The sequence below is a fragment of the Impatiens glandulifera genome, chromosome 6, assembly GCF_907164915.1.
Source record: "Impatiens glandulifera chromosome 6, dImpGla2.1, whole genome shotgun sequence".
Taxonomy (NCBI): Eukaryota; Viridiplantae; Streptophyta; class Magnoliopsida; order Ericales; family Balsaminaceae; genus Impatiens; species Impatiens glandulifera.
In genome coordinates, this window is record NC_061867.1 from 40,369,456 (window position 1) to 40,386,261 (window position 16,806).

The following is a 16,806-nucleotide window of genomic DNA, read 5'->3' on the forward strand; positions in this document are numbered from 1 at the left end:
GGATCTTGTGATTCTTCTTCTTATATTCTTGTATTAGATGTTTCTTCTTATATGGTTAATCTGCTTATGTGAAAGTTTTATATATTTTTGTTTGAGTTTTAGTACTGTAAATATAAAATTAATCATTTGGTTTTGGTTTTCTCTTTTGACGGTATTGATGGCTGACTGAAGTATTCATTCTCGAGTTGTCATCTTCCAGGTTATGCAAAAATGAATTTACGTAAGGTATTTTTTTTTACCTTTTTATGTCTTTTTTGTTTTGATTATTGCAATATTCATAATTGGCAGTACACTGTTAGATCTCTAATTATAATATTAGATGTGCGAATCTTGTGATTATTCTTTTTATATGGTTAATCTGCTTATATGAAAGTTTATACTTTTTGTTTGAATTATAATATTGTAAAAGGAAATTAAAATTAATCATTTGTATTATGTTTTTTCTTTTGTTGTTATTGATTGCTGACTGAAATATTCATCATTGAGTTGTCAGAAAGAAGAAATGTGGACACAGCAAACAGGTTTTTTTTTCAAATTTTTTCTATATTTAATTAACATTAAAATACATTTTTCATTTCGTATCTTAAAAATAATATTCTTTTACATAATTGTAGAGAGGCCCAAGAAGAAGATCAAGTAGATGAAAATCATCAATTTCTAATTTTCTATTTCAACTTTGTTGTTCAAAACTATTTTGTTTGTTTGAAATCTTTTGAATCTTTTGACCATTATATGATATTATGAGATAATTGTGATTTTATTAGATAATCGTGTTAAGAGAATTTATGTTAATTTTGTTATAATTAAATATGTCAACTATAAAATAATTTTTCTTGATGATTTTTTTAATTTAATAGAAAAATAAACAAATATTCAAATAAAATTGTAAAAAATAAATCAATATTATAATATTATGAATTCCTAAAAATTAAATAGACCTTTAGCAACGCTTAAATTAATGTTACCGACGCTTAATTAAGCGTCATTATAACTTGCGCCCGCCCTGCTTCTGGCGACGCAAGAATAAGTGTCGGTCATATCTTTGGCGACACTTTTAAGGGTTGTGAGAAGTCTTTTTAAGTGTCGCCGAATGTCTTTTTCGTTGTAGTGAATCTTATATCTCTTTTTCACTTCATCCTTGATTATTTTCTCACTCTAGATTCTAAAAGTCATCTTCTTGTTTTGTGAGTGTTCTTTGAGTTCTTCGCTCGATATTTTCTATTTAAACCCAATGATAGTTCAGATACTTTATCAAGTTTGCTGGGTAGTAATTTTGGTGTTGAATCACTATTAGATTTGTTGTACCCTTAGAGACAGTCAGCCATCTGTGATAAGCTCTAGCACAAGTGGAGACGGTGGAAAAGTTTTAAGGGAAATGTGCTAAGCGCATATGCCTCGAATGAACATTGTATTTGGTGATTTCGTTCTTCTTTATATTTTATTTATTTTATTTATTTTATTTATTTCATTTATTTGTAACATCATTTTATATATATATTATATATATATTTATTTATTTATTTATTTATTTAAAGACAAAATATCTTAACACTTCCTTCAATAACATTTATTTACCAAATGATTTTCTTCATTTTGTTTTTGTGTTTCCAAAAGATCATCGTTATTTATAATTTTTCCTGGATCTTAAATTTAAGTATTTTTAATTTATGGGTAACTTGTAAAGTTGATGTGTAAGATGGTTTATATAGAATAACAAGAAATGAGTTTGAGATTAGGAATGTGTAACTAGTTGATTAAATAAATTAAATGAGTTGATTTTGAGTTTAGATGTGTTCTCCAATGTATTGTTCTTATTTTGAATTAAAGTTTTATGTATATTAAACAAACATTCAATTTATTAACAGTTCATTAAAGAACATGTTTAAACTCAATATCAACTTATTTAATTATTTTTTCCACCATCTATAAATTTCTAATCTTGAACCAATTTCTAAATATTCTATATAAAATATCATAGACATAAATTATATAAGCTAATAAAAAAAATAACATAAATAAGAGTGACTAGTGTTTGTGAAGTTTTTTTCAAAGCACAAAAAATTAAATCTAATACATTTGTGATTTTTGTTTTTTTGGAAAGAAGTCAATTTACACTAGAATTTTAATAAGCAATCACACCATATACAATTACATTTTGTAAATATGTCATTACATGGCGATCGATTCAACTGCTTATACGCCACAACAAAACGGTAACATAACAATTATAAATTCAGTTTGAAGCATATTGTCAGCTAAGTTAGTTCTAATCATTTTGTGGTGGCGAGACAGTTAAATGGAGTACTCATATAATGAATATAAGATTCATTGTTGCATTAAAGGGAAATACACTACAGGGAGATGGAATAATATAATTCCATCAGTTGAGAACTTTAGAGTTTTTGGATATCTTGTTCATGTGCATGTTTTAGTATGAAAGATTAAAGTTGGATTATTAAAGCCTTGATTGTGTCCTATTTTGTGTAAGTCGTGAGTCCAAAGCTTATAGTTTATATGATCTAATTACAAAAAGGATATCATTGAAGAGAAGAAAAGTTGGGATTGATAAAAGACTCAACATAGACATGTTAAGAATGATAATGGAAAAGTCAAGTTCTGGAAGAAGAAGAAAGTGACAATGAACTTGAAGAAGAAGAAAATTGTGAACATTAATAAAATTTAGAAACAACAACAAAAATAATAGAAACTTCCAATCAAGACACCACTAATGAAGTAGCTTCAAATTCAATTTATGTGACTGGATTTGATAAAATAAGAACAAAAAATAGAATAGCTCCTCCTTAATAAAAAAAATATTAATATGTGGAGATGGATTACCTGATGAAGATGAGAAAACAAGTCATCTATCACTCTATGTCATAATGTATTTAAAAACTTTTAAAAGACAGTAGAGAACCAAATGTGGCTACGAGAAAAGAACTAAAGGCTAACACCATAATAGATTATAATCAAATCACTATAATCTTTTCAACTAGTTGGTGATAGATTTGAGAGATTAAATTAGGAGAAAATTGAGAAAAGAGAAGATGTTAGTTAGTTAGAAAAAAAATCAACATGAGTGTTTATTTTGAACCTGCCCCTTTTATCTTAGTTAGATATAAAGTAGGTATAAACTAAATTTATGTGGATGAATAACATTAGACTTTAATTTTTTTTATCAAGCATTTATATTAATCAAGTCTTTGTTTGATTTTTTATAGTTGGACTTTGGTAATTTGGAAAGATGAAAAACAATTTCAGTTTTACTTTTAAATAAATTGATAACACGCATTAAATTATTTCAATCTTGCTATCTCTATTTTATACACAATTAACTAGTTAACTATTTACCTCATTCATATTGACCCAATCATATTACTTAAATTCTTCCAATACAGTGTACTTCTACATAGTTTTGATGATTTTCTTGTTACAAAGAAATATGAACTTACATTTTAAAATCTTTGGACAGATTTGGGTACTTTTGAAATATAATAACATATATGATTTTAGTGTGTAAAACTTCATATGTATTTTAGTCTTTTATAATTAAGTTCTTTATTATTATTATTATTGACCAAGTCCAACCGGTTATGCTTAGAGGCTTATTCTCTAGGGATTGGTTATCAGTTGTTTACATTTCTAGTTTTATAGGTGATCGTGTGATCATGCGTTGGTTTCCATTTTATTATGTAAGGCTATATATAGCCATTTTCTATTGTACTGAAAAGATCTCCTTCCAGAAATTCTTTCTTTTGAGTTTTAACAATTGGTATTAGAGCGAGGTTCAAGAGAGTGAATCAGAATGAGTTCAGGAGATAAGTTTGTGCAGCCGTCCATCCCAAAATTCGATGGTCATTATGATTTTTGGGCTATGACAATGGAAAATTTCTTGAGTAGCAGAGAAATGTGGAGTCTAGTGGAGGATGGAATCCCAATTGGTGCAATTGGGTCAAGTGCGGGTACTGAGGCACAAAACAAGATAGTCGATGAGGCAAAACTCAAGGATTTGAAGGTGAAGAATTTCTTGTTCCAGTCAATTGATCGAGAAATTCTTGAGACCATCCTTGATAAGGGAACGTCCAAAGGGATTTTGGAATCCATGAAGAAGAAATATCAGGGATCCACGAAGGTCAAAAGGTCTCAACTCTAGGCTTTACACAAAGAGTTTGAACTAATCACCATGAAAGAGGGGGAGAAGGTGGATAGCCTCGTAGGTAGAACTCTAAGTTTAGTCAACAAGATGAAAATCAATGGAGAAAAAATGGAACAAAACATAGTTGTAGCAAGGATTCTCAGGTCTTTGACTACAAAATACGCTTATATATGTTGTCTGCTCTATAGAGGAAACGAATGATCTGGATACCCTAAGCATTGATGAACTTCATGGCAGCCTGTTGGTTCGTGAACAACGGATGCAAGAACATCAAGAGGAGGAGCATGTTCTGAAGGTTGGATCAGATGAAGGATCCAATAGAGGAATGGGTCGAAATGCTTACAGAGGAGGACGTGGTAGGGGAAGAAGAAGACAGTCACTCAATAAAGAGACTATTGAGTGTTACAAATGTCATAAGTTGGGACATTTTAAGTCTGAATGTCCAAAATGGGCCAATTACACAGAAATGGAAGAAGGGGAAGAACTTTTGTTAATGGCCTATGAAGAAACTCAGGAATAAGAGAAAAAGGAAATATGGTTTCTCAATTCAGGATGTAGCAACCACATGACAGAAAACAAATCTTGGTTTTCTGAGGTAACGGAGGATGGTTTTACGAAAAGAGTAAAACTTAGAAACAATGCAGAGATGGCTGTAGCAGCAAAGGGAAACATCAGAATCAAGCTGAATGGGATCACTCAGGTAATCTCAAATGTCTATTATGTTCCCGAATTGAAAAGCAATCTACTAAGTGTAGGACAATTACAAGAAAAAGGGATGTTTGTTTTGTTCCAAGATGGAGAATGTAAGGTGTTTCACCAGAAAAAAAAGGGGTGATTATGAAAACTGATATGAGCAGGAACAAGATGTTCTACTTAACAGTCTCGATGGTTCCAAATAGAGTTTTATGTCTGCAAGGTGAGGTTATTTCAGACAAGAAACTCCACAAATGGCACTCCAGGTTTGGGCACTTGAATTACAAAGGAATGCAGATTCTTTCATCAAAAGGTATGGTGGATGGTTTACCTGACATTAAGACTACAGACAAGATATGCACTACTTGTTTAATAGGAAAACAACACAGAGATCCCATACCAAAGTAGAGTGCATGGAAGGAATCACGCAGACTCTTACTTGTGCATGCAGATATCTGTGGCCTAATCAAACCTGTTTCACGCAGCAACAAGAAGTATTTTCTAAGCATTATTGATGATATGACTAGGAAGACTTGGGTTTATTTTTTACATGAAAAATTAGAGGCTTTAAAGATGTTTAAAAGTTTCAAAGTTCTTGTGAAAAAGAAGACTGGTGAACAGATAGCAGGTCTAAGAACTGACAAAGGTGGTGAGTTCAACTTAAACGAGTTTTCAAAATTCTACCAAGCTCATGGCATCAGTAGACAGTTGACTGCAGGTTTTACTCCTCAACAGAATGGCACAGCTGAAAGAAAGAATATGACTATAATGAATGCACTTAGGTCTACGTTGACTGAAAGAGAGGTTCCTAGGTACTTCTGGCCTGAAGCAGTTAGGTGGTGTGTGCATGTTCAAAATAGAAGTCCCACGGCAGCATTGGGATCTCAGACACCTCAAGGAGCATGGACTGGAAAAACACCAATGGTAAACTACTTTAAAATCTTTGGTTATATTGCTCATGTACATGTTTCTAATCAGAAAAGAAGTAAGTTTGACAGTAAGATCAGGAAAAGTGTGTTTCTTGGAGTTAGTGATGAGTCAAAGGCATGGAGGCTGTATGATTCCATCACACAAACCATCATTATCAGTAGAGATGTGGTATTTGAAAAAGAGATTGGATGGGATTGGGACATCACAGAAGAAGGGAGCAGCCAAAGTGTCCTAGAATGGCCAGATGAGGAGAATGATGGTGAAACAAATAAAGATACAGATCTAGGTCCAACACATGATGAGAAAACTACTGAGGTATCTACTACTAAGACACCTACTAGCTTGGCTCAAGGGAGGGAAATTAGACAGGGAAAAGCACCAGCATGGCTAAATGCATTTGATAGAGGTAATGAGAGAGATGGAGAACATTTAAGTGTCATGATGGCAATTGAGAAGGATCAAGTTTCTTTATCTAAAGCTGTTCTGGAAAAAAGAAATGGAGAGAAGCTATGACAATGGAGATAGAAGCAATTGAGAAGAATCATACCTGGGAACTTGCCAAGCTGCCTCATGGAGCTAAAATTGTTGGAGTCAAATGGGTATTCAAGACCAAACTTAATGAAGAAGGAGAGGTAGAAAAGTTTAAAGCCAGATTGGTAGCGAAGGGATATGCGCAAAGGTACGGTATAGACTACACTGAAGTTTTTGCTCCTGTGCTAGACTTGATACTATTAGAACAATTATTCCTTTAGCTGCTCAGCTTGGTTGGGAAATTCTACAATTAGATGTGAAAAATGCCTTTCTCCATAGGGAGCTTAAAGAAGAAGTATTTGTTCAACAGCCTGAAGGGTTCATAAAGAAAGGGGAAGAAAAGGTGTACAGACTCAAAAAGGCATTGTATGGGCTTAAACAAGCACCACATGTTTGGTTTAGCAGGATTGAGGCCTACTTCATTCAAGAGAAATTTGACAGATGTCCACATGAACATACTTTGTTCACCAAGTCAGAAGAAGGTAAGTTTTTATTGGTCAGTCTCTATGTTGATGATTTAATATATACTGGCAATGATAAAGACATGTGTGATGAGTTAAAACACTCAATGATGATGGAGTTCGAGATGTCGGACTTGGGGAAAATGAAGTATTTCCTTGGAATTGAAGTCAAACACTGCTCAAGTGGAATCTTTATATGTCAAAAGAAGTATGCTCAAGAAGTACTAGAAAGGTTTGGAATGAAGGAAAGTAATGCTGTGAAGAATCCAATTGTGTTGGGAACAAAACTGATCAAGGATGAAGGAGGTACTAAAATCGATGAAACCATGTACAAACAAGTGGTTGGCGGCTTAATGTATCTAACGGTAACCAGACCAAACTTAATGTATGGAGTTTGTCTCATCAGCAGGTTTATGGCCAATCCCACCACAATGCATTGGACAACAACAAAGAGGATGTTCAGATATCTAAAAGGCACATATGAGCTGGGAATACTTTACAAAAAATGAAAGACAAATTACAGACTTGTTGGATACACAGACAGCGATTATGTCGAGGATTTAAATGACAGGAGAAGTACATCAGGGTATGTATTCTTTATGGGATCAGGGGCTGTATCTTGGACATCAAAGAAACAGCCTGTCGTAGCTTTATCTACTACAGAGTCTGAATATATAGCATGTTCTATGTGTGCATGTCAATGTGTCTGGCTCAAAAGAATTCTGGAGCAACTTGGGATTGAAAATAAGAAGACAACGACAGTCATTCTATGTGATAACAGTTCTACTATCAAGCTATCTAGGAATCCGGTGTTTCATGGTAAAAGCAAGCATATCGATGTTAGGTTTCATTTTCTAAGGAATCTAGTGAATGATGGGATCATTGAGCTAAACTACTGCAGGACTGAAGATCAAATTGATGATATAATGACAAAACCATTAAAGTTAGAACAGTTCGAAAGGCTTTGAAACATGCTTGGAATGATGACGGCCAACTGTGTAAACTAAGAAGGAAGTCTTAGTTTAAGGGAGGGAATGTTAGTCTTTTATAATTAAGTTCTTTATTATTATTATTATTGACCAAGTCCAACCGGTTATGCTTAGAGGCCTATTCTCTAGGGATTGGTTATCAGCTGTTTACATTTCTAGTTTTATAGGTGATCGTGTGATCATGTGTTGGTTTCCATTTTATTATGTAAGGATATATATAGCCATTTTCTATTTTACTGAAAAGATCTCCTTCCAGAAATTATTTCTTTTGAGTTTTAACAATGTAACCTGAAAGGTCGCTACATCATCACATTGATATATTATAAAACATGAAACTCCTCATTAACAAAAAAAAAATCAAAATATAAATTTTTATTTCAAGAAAAAATTGGACGAAGATTACGACATAACGTCGATTTCTCATGCTTTCCTAGATCTGATCCTTTGTAAGTCCACTAAGCTACCCGCAACCTAGAACATTAATCACCCATGAAACCCGAATTCGCAACTTAGCTCCTCTCTCTAATCAATGAAGAATTCTCGAAATAATATAGATAACCTAACAGTTAAAGTCAGATATATTATATATCAAAGCTAAAATTATAACAGTAAGTAGATGAAACATTTATATACAAATCATATACTCATATTAGACACGATTTTTCAATTTTAAGTGTAAGACACTATATTGAAAATCATAATATAAGTGTATTTTGTTTGAAAAACTAAAAAAATTAACAATTTTTGTTATTTTGTTGGAATAAATTTGAATAATGCTTCTGAACTAGATTAAACTCTAAATGAGTTGAAACTTGGACAATATATAAATGAAGAGGAGTGATAGGGAGAGAAAAATTGAGGAAGGGAATGGGGAGGGAATGATGTGTCACTACATCACTGGTTGGAAAAAAGGATAAAAAGTGAGAGAGAAGAGAGATAAATTTTATTATTTTTTTGTCTAATCAAATTGCGCCACATCATTCTCTTCTTCAAATTCTCTCTCAATCATTTCTCTATTATATTATATATAATGACCATTTTTAAAAATTATATTATATATATATATAATAATTTATTTCAAATTTAATTTGTGATATAATTAATTAAAAATAAATTTTTATTTTTCATTATTTGTTAGTTTAAAATAAATTAATCTTTTTGATTATTTATTACATTTCATATTTAACAAAATGATAAATAATATTTTTTATACTGAAAATATAATTTTAGCTTATTAATAAAAAAAAGTCTAATGTTATTTGTGAATTTTATTTAAAAAATCAAAAATTTGAAATTTTATTAGTTATAAAATATATACAACAACATGAATACACAAAATTATAAATAAAACACATCAATCATAAGTGGTATGATGATTAAGGTGATCATCTTTAACATTCAAGACAAAAGTTTGAATCCTTGCATATGTAAATTGAAATAAATTATATTTGTGGATAAGAGGCCCACACTCGATACAAGAGTTCGAATCTTTGCAAATGCAAATTGAAGTATATTATATGTGTGGATAAAAGGTCGGTAATAAATGAGAGGTGGTTGATTTTATGCGGGCGTAGAGGCTGGTAACATTGGATTGTGAGGTCGATTGAGATTGATAGTTGGTTTGACGAGGGATAATATGCCGATAATAAATGATCGTGAGGTCACGCGATTAGAGAGGTCGATTGAGATTGAAAACAATAAAAGTGTGATTGAGATTTGTGTTTGGTTTGTCGATAGATAAGAGACCGGTAACATTGGGATTGAGATGTGGGTTGCTGATGGATATGAGGTCTATTGAGATTTAATGATTAGTTTGCTAAGAGGGATAAAAGGCCAATAACATTGGTTTGCCAAGAATAAGATACTTGCGAAATCGTGTGATTGAGATATGGTTTATCGAGGGATAATAGACGTGTGAAAGTGTGATATAGTTTGGTGGTTGGTTTGCCGAGAGATAATAGATATGAAAGTGTGTTTAAGATTTGTGGTTCGTTTACCGAGGGATAAGAGGCCGGTAACATTGGTTTGTCAATGATAAGAGATTTGTTGTTGGTTTGTCAAGGGATAAGATGAGAGATTAGTAATATGTGAGACTAATTGGAACAACAAATATTAGTGGTTAAATATATGAATGAGATTATTGGTTAACCGAAGAAGTTAAGGTAAGAGGTTAATGATATGATGAGATTGTCGGTTTGTCAAAAGTTAAACTAAAAGATGTTGGTACTAAAATTTGTTATCATGTGTTCTCTTTTTTGAAGAATAAAAAAAAATAATGTTGAATGAGAGGAGTAAGACGACCACTAGATTGTCCCAACCATTGAAGTTCCTCATTTTCAGGTCATATATATTGTCGACGAAAAAAATGATGAAGACGATGAAACGATAATGATGATGGCGACGACAAAGATGTAATTAAGTATTGTCTATTTCAACTTTGTAAATGTGAATTTTATTTATCCTTGCAACGCGGAAACATTATGTTAGTGAGTTTTTAATAATTCTTAAAAAGATAGAAAATGATGAAATCTATCCAACTTTAGAACTGAATTGTGATCTAACAATAATCCAATTAATCTGAAATTTTGACCCAATTTAGATAATGATATTCTCTACAAAGCTTTGTCACTCATCATTTGACCTATACCGGACTCTAAACGTGTTTATGGAAAGTCATAAAAAATGTGTTTTTGGATGAAAACTGATTTTTATTATTTGGTGAATTAATATCAATTTTTTTTAAAGATCTAGATGACTTATATATAATAATATATCTACAACATTGTGTTATTTTTTTTTTCATAAATTCTAACAGTAAGTTTTCCAAGTTGAAGTTTCAATAAATCATCAATTGTGTGGTTTGAGGTTTAAATTTTGTCTTTAAATTAGTTAAATAAAACATGAATAAAAATTGTGTACAAAATTTATGCTAACCTGTTAAAATAAAATTTACAAAATTAGTTATGATGTTAATAAAAATATCTAGCATTTAAAAAAAATCCGAATGTTAGAGACTAGAGAGTCATATTTAGGTATTGTTGAAATTTTAACTTTTACATAATCATTACATCTGTATCTATTTTTCCTTTTCATTTAGATTATGTTTTACTCTTTAATTCCATACCATGAAAGTTTTGAACTATTTTTTTGTTTTCATCTAGACACAAAATTGAAAAACAATTGGAAATATGCACACTTATAACCAAAAGTCTATACAAATTCTTCTTGCACTGAGTTTTCCTCACCTCCAAACCTGCAAAAGATAGAACTACCAATGAATAGAACCTGAATTACAAGTATATTATCTCTCCTGTAAAGATCAACCACAAATAAATCAAATAAATATTACAATCAGACTTACATGTATTAAAAATTTCTTTCATTTCCAATAAAATTGTGCTTATATGCATTAAAAAATCTGATTGTAATATTTATTTGATTTCTTTTTGATTACAATCAGACTTTAAAATAGTATTTGGATCTGACAAAGAATTTTTTAATCAAAAGTTTCTTAATTGTGATTTAGTAGGTGATCTATGTATCATCTCCAATAACAGTACAAAATTCTATTCTTAGATTGAATAGAAATAACAACCTCCACAGTTAGGGAAAGAATAAATTCCATAAAACAAACAAAAAAAATACTCACCAAAGCCTTTAGTGATTATAAATAAAAAATTTCTAGAAATAGTTCTACCATTGTAAAGAATTCTTAATTGGCTATTTAATAACCCACTAATCTTATCTCTGTTGTCTGAATTCTTAATTGGCTATTAATAACCATCTAATCTTTACAAAGAACCTATTTCTTTAAAAAAAAAAAATTAAAAGTGGGGCCTCAAGGAGATTTATGATCGGACAAAGAAAAAGGACGACCAAATCAAACTAGACATTTGATCTCTTAAAAACCAAAAAACTAATTCACTTGAACTATCTTAATGGGTTAACTATTTTTTCTATCACAAACAACATATTTTGAATTTTTTAATCCAAAACAATTCACTTAATAAATAGATTACGCAAAAATATTAACACAGAAAAAAAATCTCTTGAAGTACTTTACACTTTCATTGTAGAGTTGACAATAAATTAGGTTTAAAGTTTTTGTAAAACATGAGCAATAGGACCGGAATGTTTTGATCATTCTTTGGCAATAGTTTGAGTTTTTGATGGTCAGCCAGACACAATTTCTTCAGAAGAGACTTCATTTCCTTTAATCCATCCTTTAAAAGAAAGTTCAGAATCGCTAGAATCATTACTATTTTCCATGTCTGTTATATTGTCCTGATCTTCTGTTGTTTCCTTAATTACTAGCTTTCTGTATCTTGCATGTCCAATAACTGCAACCTTTCTTTTAGACCTTGAGCTTGATGTAGCTACTTTCATTTGGATCTTAGTAAAATCATTATTTATTGCAGCTTCAGATCTTGTTTGAACCGCCAACTGAGAAACCTGAAAAGTAAAACCAATTTATATTTTCATGTTTTATCAAGAAAACAGAACAAATGAACTGACAAAAAGTGAAAACCTACTTCTTTTTTCAATGTTTAAGGTATTATTGTTTCTACATTTTTCTGTGAGGTTCTAATATAAAAATGGGTTGAGGTCTCGATTGATGTGGGTTATATGGGACTATCAAATCAATAATCTACTCATGAATCATATCATTCCAATCATCAACCAAAATACTCTATTTATATATCAGGCAAGATTATTTGAAAATAACACGATTTTGTATTCTCTGCTTTTGTGTCCCCCTTCTTCAAGGCATTTTGGCAGAATAGACATGACCCTAAGTACTAGATATTGACCATATTTCTAACTAGATATCAAAAGAAAAATGACTAAACAATTTTGACAAGATCATCCGCAGTAGCAGCAAACATTTGAGGATACAGACAATATTGACTAAAACAATCTACATAAGAGGGTAAAAGCAAGGTTTTGATATATCATAGGAGCAATTGTTTGACAGATTTAAGAACCTGAAAAAAGTCCCACTGAAATTTCTGTTGTTCCAAAATCCACCTTTCAGATAGGGATGTCGGTGTCCTGAAATTGGAAAACTTCAACATGGAGTCATTGAGCATAGCTTCCCAGCCACTTTGTCCGTACCTACGAATTCCAATCCAAAGTGAATCTAGTTCTTCTTCAGACCAGTCATATGCTTCTTTAGCATGCTTCATTCTGCAGGAAGAGACAGATCATAAATAAATATTTTCATAAAAGACATACATATCAATTGGAACATACAGGATTGTTTCTTGATACTGATTTGCAGGCCTCGGAAGAGACATAAAAGACATACATATCAATTGAAACTTACAGGTTTGTTTCTTGATACTGACTTGCAGGCCTCTTCCTTCTCTTGGATGTCTTCTCTACATTTTTCTTCTGCATAAAAGAATTTTTTCATCTTCAACAAAGGATATGCGATAAAATCTTGAAAACTAAACTAACATTTGATACAATTAATAACAGTTATCATTTTGTTACACTTGCTTCAACATTGTTTCGGAGTCCAAGTACGTCCTTAGTGGAATACTAGGGTTTTCATATCTATCATTTAAGAATCGTGCAAACATCAGCAAGAGATAATCACGCCTATGATAATGTTTAAGCTAGAATGGTCTAAAATAATTCTCCTTTTTATCTTTATTAATATCTATAAGTTCTCTGTATCAAAACCTAAGTAGCAGCTATTCAAATTCATAGATGCTTCAATCTCAAAATGCTTACCACTGATTTAGATAGGAAATGACAGCAGTTAGATATAGAAACATAAAAAACTCTTATGTACTTACTAGGATATTCATTCTTGAAAGATTCAGCAAAATCGTAGGTACGTTGTCTGAAAAACTTGGCTACCGGAACCGAAGGATAGATTTTTGAATCGTCTGCCTCTCTTCCCCTTCTATTCTTCTCTTGATTGGTCTTTTATAAGCTTTTGGATCGGATTCATTACGCGTCTTCTCTTTTTTTCTGCCACGAGTTTCTTGATATGTCCTGAAAAAAAACGTTAAAGGCTTCATATGCTTTATAACATAAGTTAATTACATATGCTTTTTGGGAAAATGCTATTTTCCGCAAGGTTTACGTGAATGTTGTCAAAAGAAGAAAAACGCCTAGCTCTTTATAACATAAGTTAATTACATTGTTGCCCAATAAAATGATAAACAACGTGATGAATAGAAACTATGGGATGAGAATCGATAAAAAGAAATTTCACGTGCTATATAATCTCTCGCTCATTTCTTTGAAAACCAAGACATACTGCATTCAAGAATTGTCCATGCCATTTTAACTGTTTAAAACTCGTGACCAAACACCACCATGGCCTAGCTTGATAATAAGCTATGCTAGCATACTTCCTTATCTAACCCTTCTAAAGTAAGTTTGGCCTGTCATATTTATTTTCTAATATTTGTTTCATTTAAATTTGATATTATCATAATCTATTAATTAGAAAGGAAATTAAATCATAGATAATTAAGATCCACATAACTCGATGCAAAATTACCAACCATTCTCAAACTTGAAGAAAATAATTATTTAGAAACCATGGTCAGTTAAATTGAGTTGGTTGAGATTTTAAGGCATTATTTGATGAAGGGTTATTTCGGTCTAATCTAAATAATTCATTATCCCATCATCAATCAAACCATTCAAATTATCAACTAAATTACCAAATTACCCTTAATTTACTTTAAAAATTCAAATTCAAATTCAAATTCAAATTCAAATTCAAATTCAAATACTAAATACTAAATATATTTTATTTATTTAATTAAAATAATCTCAAATAATCCACTCTTTCATCAAATAAAATTTCTTTTATAAAATTGGATTGAATATATAAATAAAAAAACCTACATCAAACAAACTCTAATACTTGTTCAATCACTGAAGAATTACAAATAACAAGTATAATATGGATATAAAAGTAATGTTGGTTGTGTAGCTGGATGGCACAAGACAAATTTTGTTCTATAATATGTGAATGAGAAAAAAAAACATATTGAATTTATGTAACTATTCCTAAATAAATATGATCAAAGGAAATTAAATGAAAATATTACAATCAATTTGGCTATAGGAGTAACGAAGACAACTCAATAACCAACAAATATAGACAGTGAATAAATCTTAAAATTTATGAACCTGCATAATGTACACCTACATAGATATCAAACAAAATGCTATATGAAGAAGGGGATTTTTCTTGTATAACCATGCCAACCATCAATAGAAGCTACTACATGATGCTTTTCATGGACATGGCTGCTCATATTTGGAAAGTTTTCTCTTTAATTAAATTCAACCATACATAAACAAGTAATAGGTAGGAGATTTGAGATAAATAATTAAAATTCACCAGCTTAGCAAAGAAAAATAACCCAAATGAAAAATCAGTCTAAAATATGTACTAAAATCTCTGAGTAGCCATATGGGAAAAGCAAAGGATAAAACAAAATCATAATGCAGGATGATATTCAGCTATACACGTTGAAGGATATAAACAAAAAGGATAAAGAAATAATAAACTAGGGAAAATTTAACTTGAAATCTGATTCGACACAATTCAAGATGAAATTAAACTAGCAAGAAAACTAAATAAGATCATCTAAACTGAAGATGAAAAACAAACAGGCTTTCACTTTCCTTCAGTTGATTAATCTGTTGTGTTTTCTTGGTAAAGCTTGACAATATAAATTGGATTTACCTCTCCGGCTTCTTATACCAATGGTCATGAGAAACAGTTGGTAGTTCAAACAAGAGCTGAAGCTGTAATAAGTAGCAATTTTATGAAGATCCAGATGAAAGCAGCCTCATAAAGTTCAAGTCATTCAGCAGCTGCCTCATAACCATCCAAGAAAAGGGTTGCAGTTAATGGAAATACAAAATATAGAAAACTGGTAATTATCAAAACATCCCAAGAACAGAATAATATCACAGAAATGAGATATAGCATTTCTAGCAAGTTTATTTCAGAAGTTCTCTTAAGAAAAGGATTAAGGTAAATGAAATCTCTATTGAAGGAATTGTGTATGTCCAACCTTCATCAAAAGTAAACTAACTATATGGGAAAGAATGAACAAAACTTGCTGACCCTATTTGTTAACCTCTCATATTAGCTGCTACTGAGGTGGATTTTGTCAAAACAGATAAGTGCAATTTTGAATTTTCGTGCTTCTGCAAGTCCATGCATCTTTTGGTCCTTATTGTAGCAACAATAACCATATAATGAAAAGTTAATTCACACATAAACTTCTCCCTGATCCAATATCTCCACCAAAATCAGCCTCAGTTACAACAAACCCGCCAAGTCCAACCATTTTCAGCACAATCTTATCAGCCAAGAAAAAGAATTTCAAGGTGCAATTTTGGCAAATGGGCCGGCAAGAACAAGAATGGGAGTACCCTTGAGCGTCTGCAATTTAGGGTTAATAGCATCTTCCTTAAACACAGTCAAAGAGTCACCAATTCCGAGATCATCTGCAGTTACTGTCTCACCCGCCTTGTTGTTTCCAATCACCATCTTTCCGAATCTCTCCCTCATGTTGGTTGGAGGCTTAGAGCCAAGACCGCCATTATTTCACTGGCGACTGAGATATAGAATCCTTTTTCTTGAACCATCACTTTCTCTTCAGGCCCTTGATCGTTGATATCCATAACTCGCCTCCAAATGATGGAACTCGGATCTGTTGATATCTTTTGATTTCTTCTGGGGTGAGATTATCGGGATTGGTTTTGGATTCAATCTTTCCTTCACACTGGTTTCTCAAACTAATTTTGTTTTTTAAACTCATTTAGCTAATTTATTTATATATTTTTATTCATATTTTATTTTATTATTAAATACAAATAAAACTTAATTTTTATATATATAAATTATTACTTTTATATAATATAATATAATAAATATTGTCATCACTCCATACTTTACCATATTTTACTAATACATAATTAATTTATAATATTTTAATAATATAATATAATAACTTAATGATAAATAAAAATTATTATTAATTATTTTATTTTATAA

General features: G+C 31.2%; 1 protein-coding gene across 2 annotated transcripts; it reads right to left on the reverse strand.

Moving 5' to 3' along the window:
• Window positions 1–11,708: 11,708 nt before the first annotated feature.
• On the reverse strand, window positions 11,709–16,536 carry LOC124941205. Of its 2 annotated transcripts, XM_047481492.1 has the most exons (6): window positions 15,884–16,536; window positions 15,484–15,614; window positions 13,565–13,766; window positions 13,087–13,154; window positions 12,746–12,947; window positions 11,709–12,212 (listed from the first exon to the last, which is right to left on the reverse strand). In XM_047481492.1, the coding sequence occupies exons 3-6, from the start codon at window positions 13,574–13,576 to the stop codon at window positions 11,934–11,936; spliced, it is 561 nt and encodes a 186-aa protein (XP_047337448.1). In that variant the 5' UTR covers window positions 13,577–13,766; window positions 15,484–15,614; window positions 15,884–16,536; the 3' UTR covers window positions 11,709–11,933. The 2 variants fall into 2 exon arrangements, with proteins under 2 accessions (XP_047337448.1, XP_047337447.1); XM_047481491.1 differs by having other exon boundaries at window positions 15,484–16,536.
• Window positions 16,537–16,806: the final 270 nt, after the last annotated feature.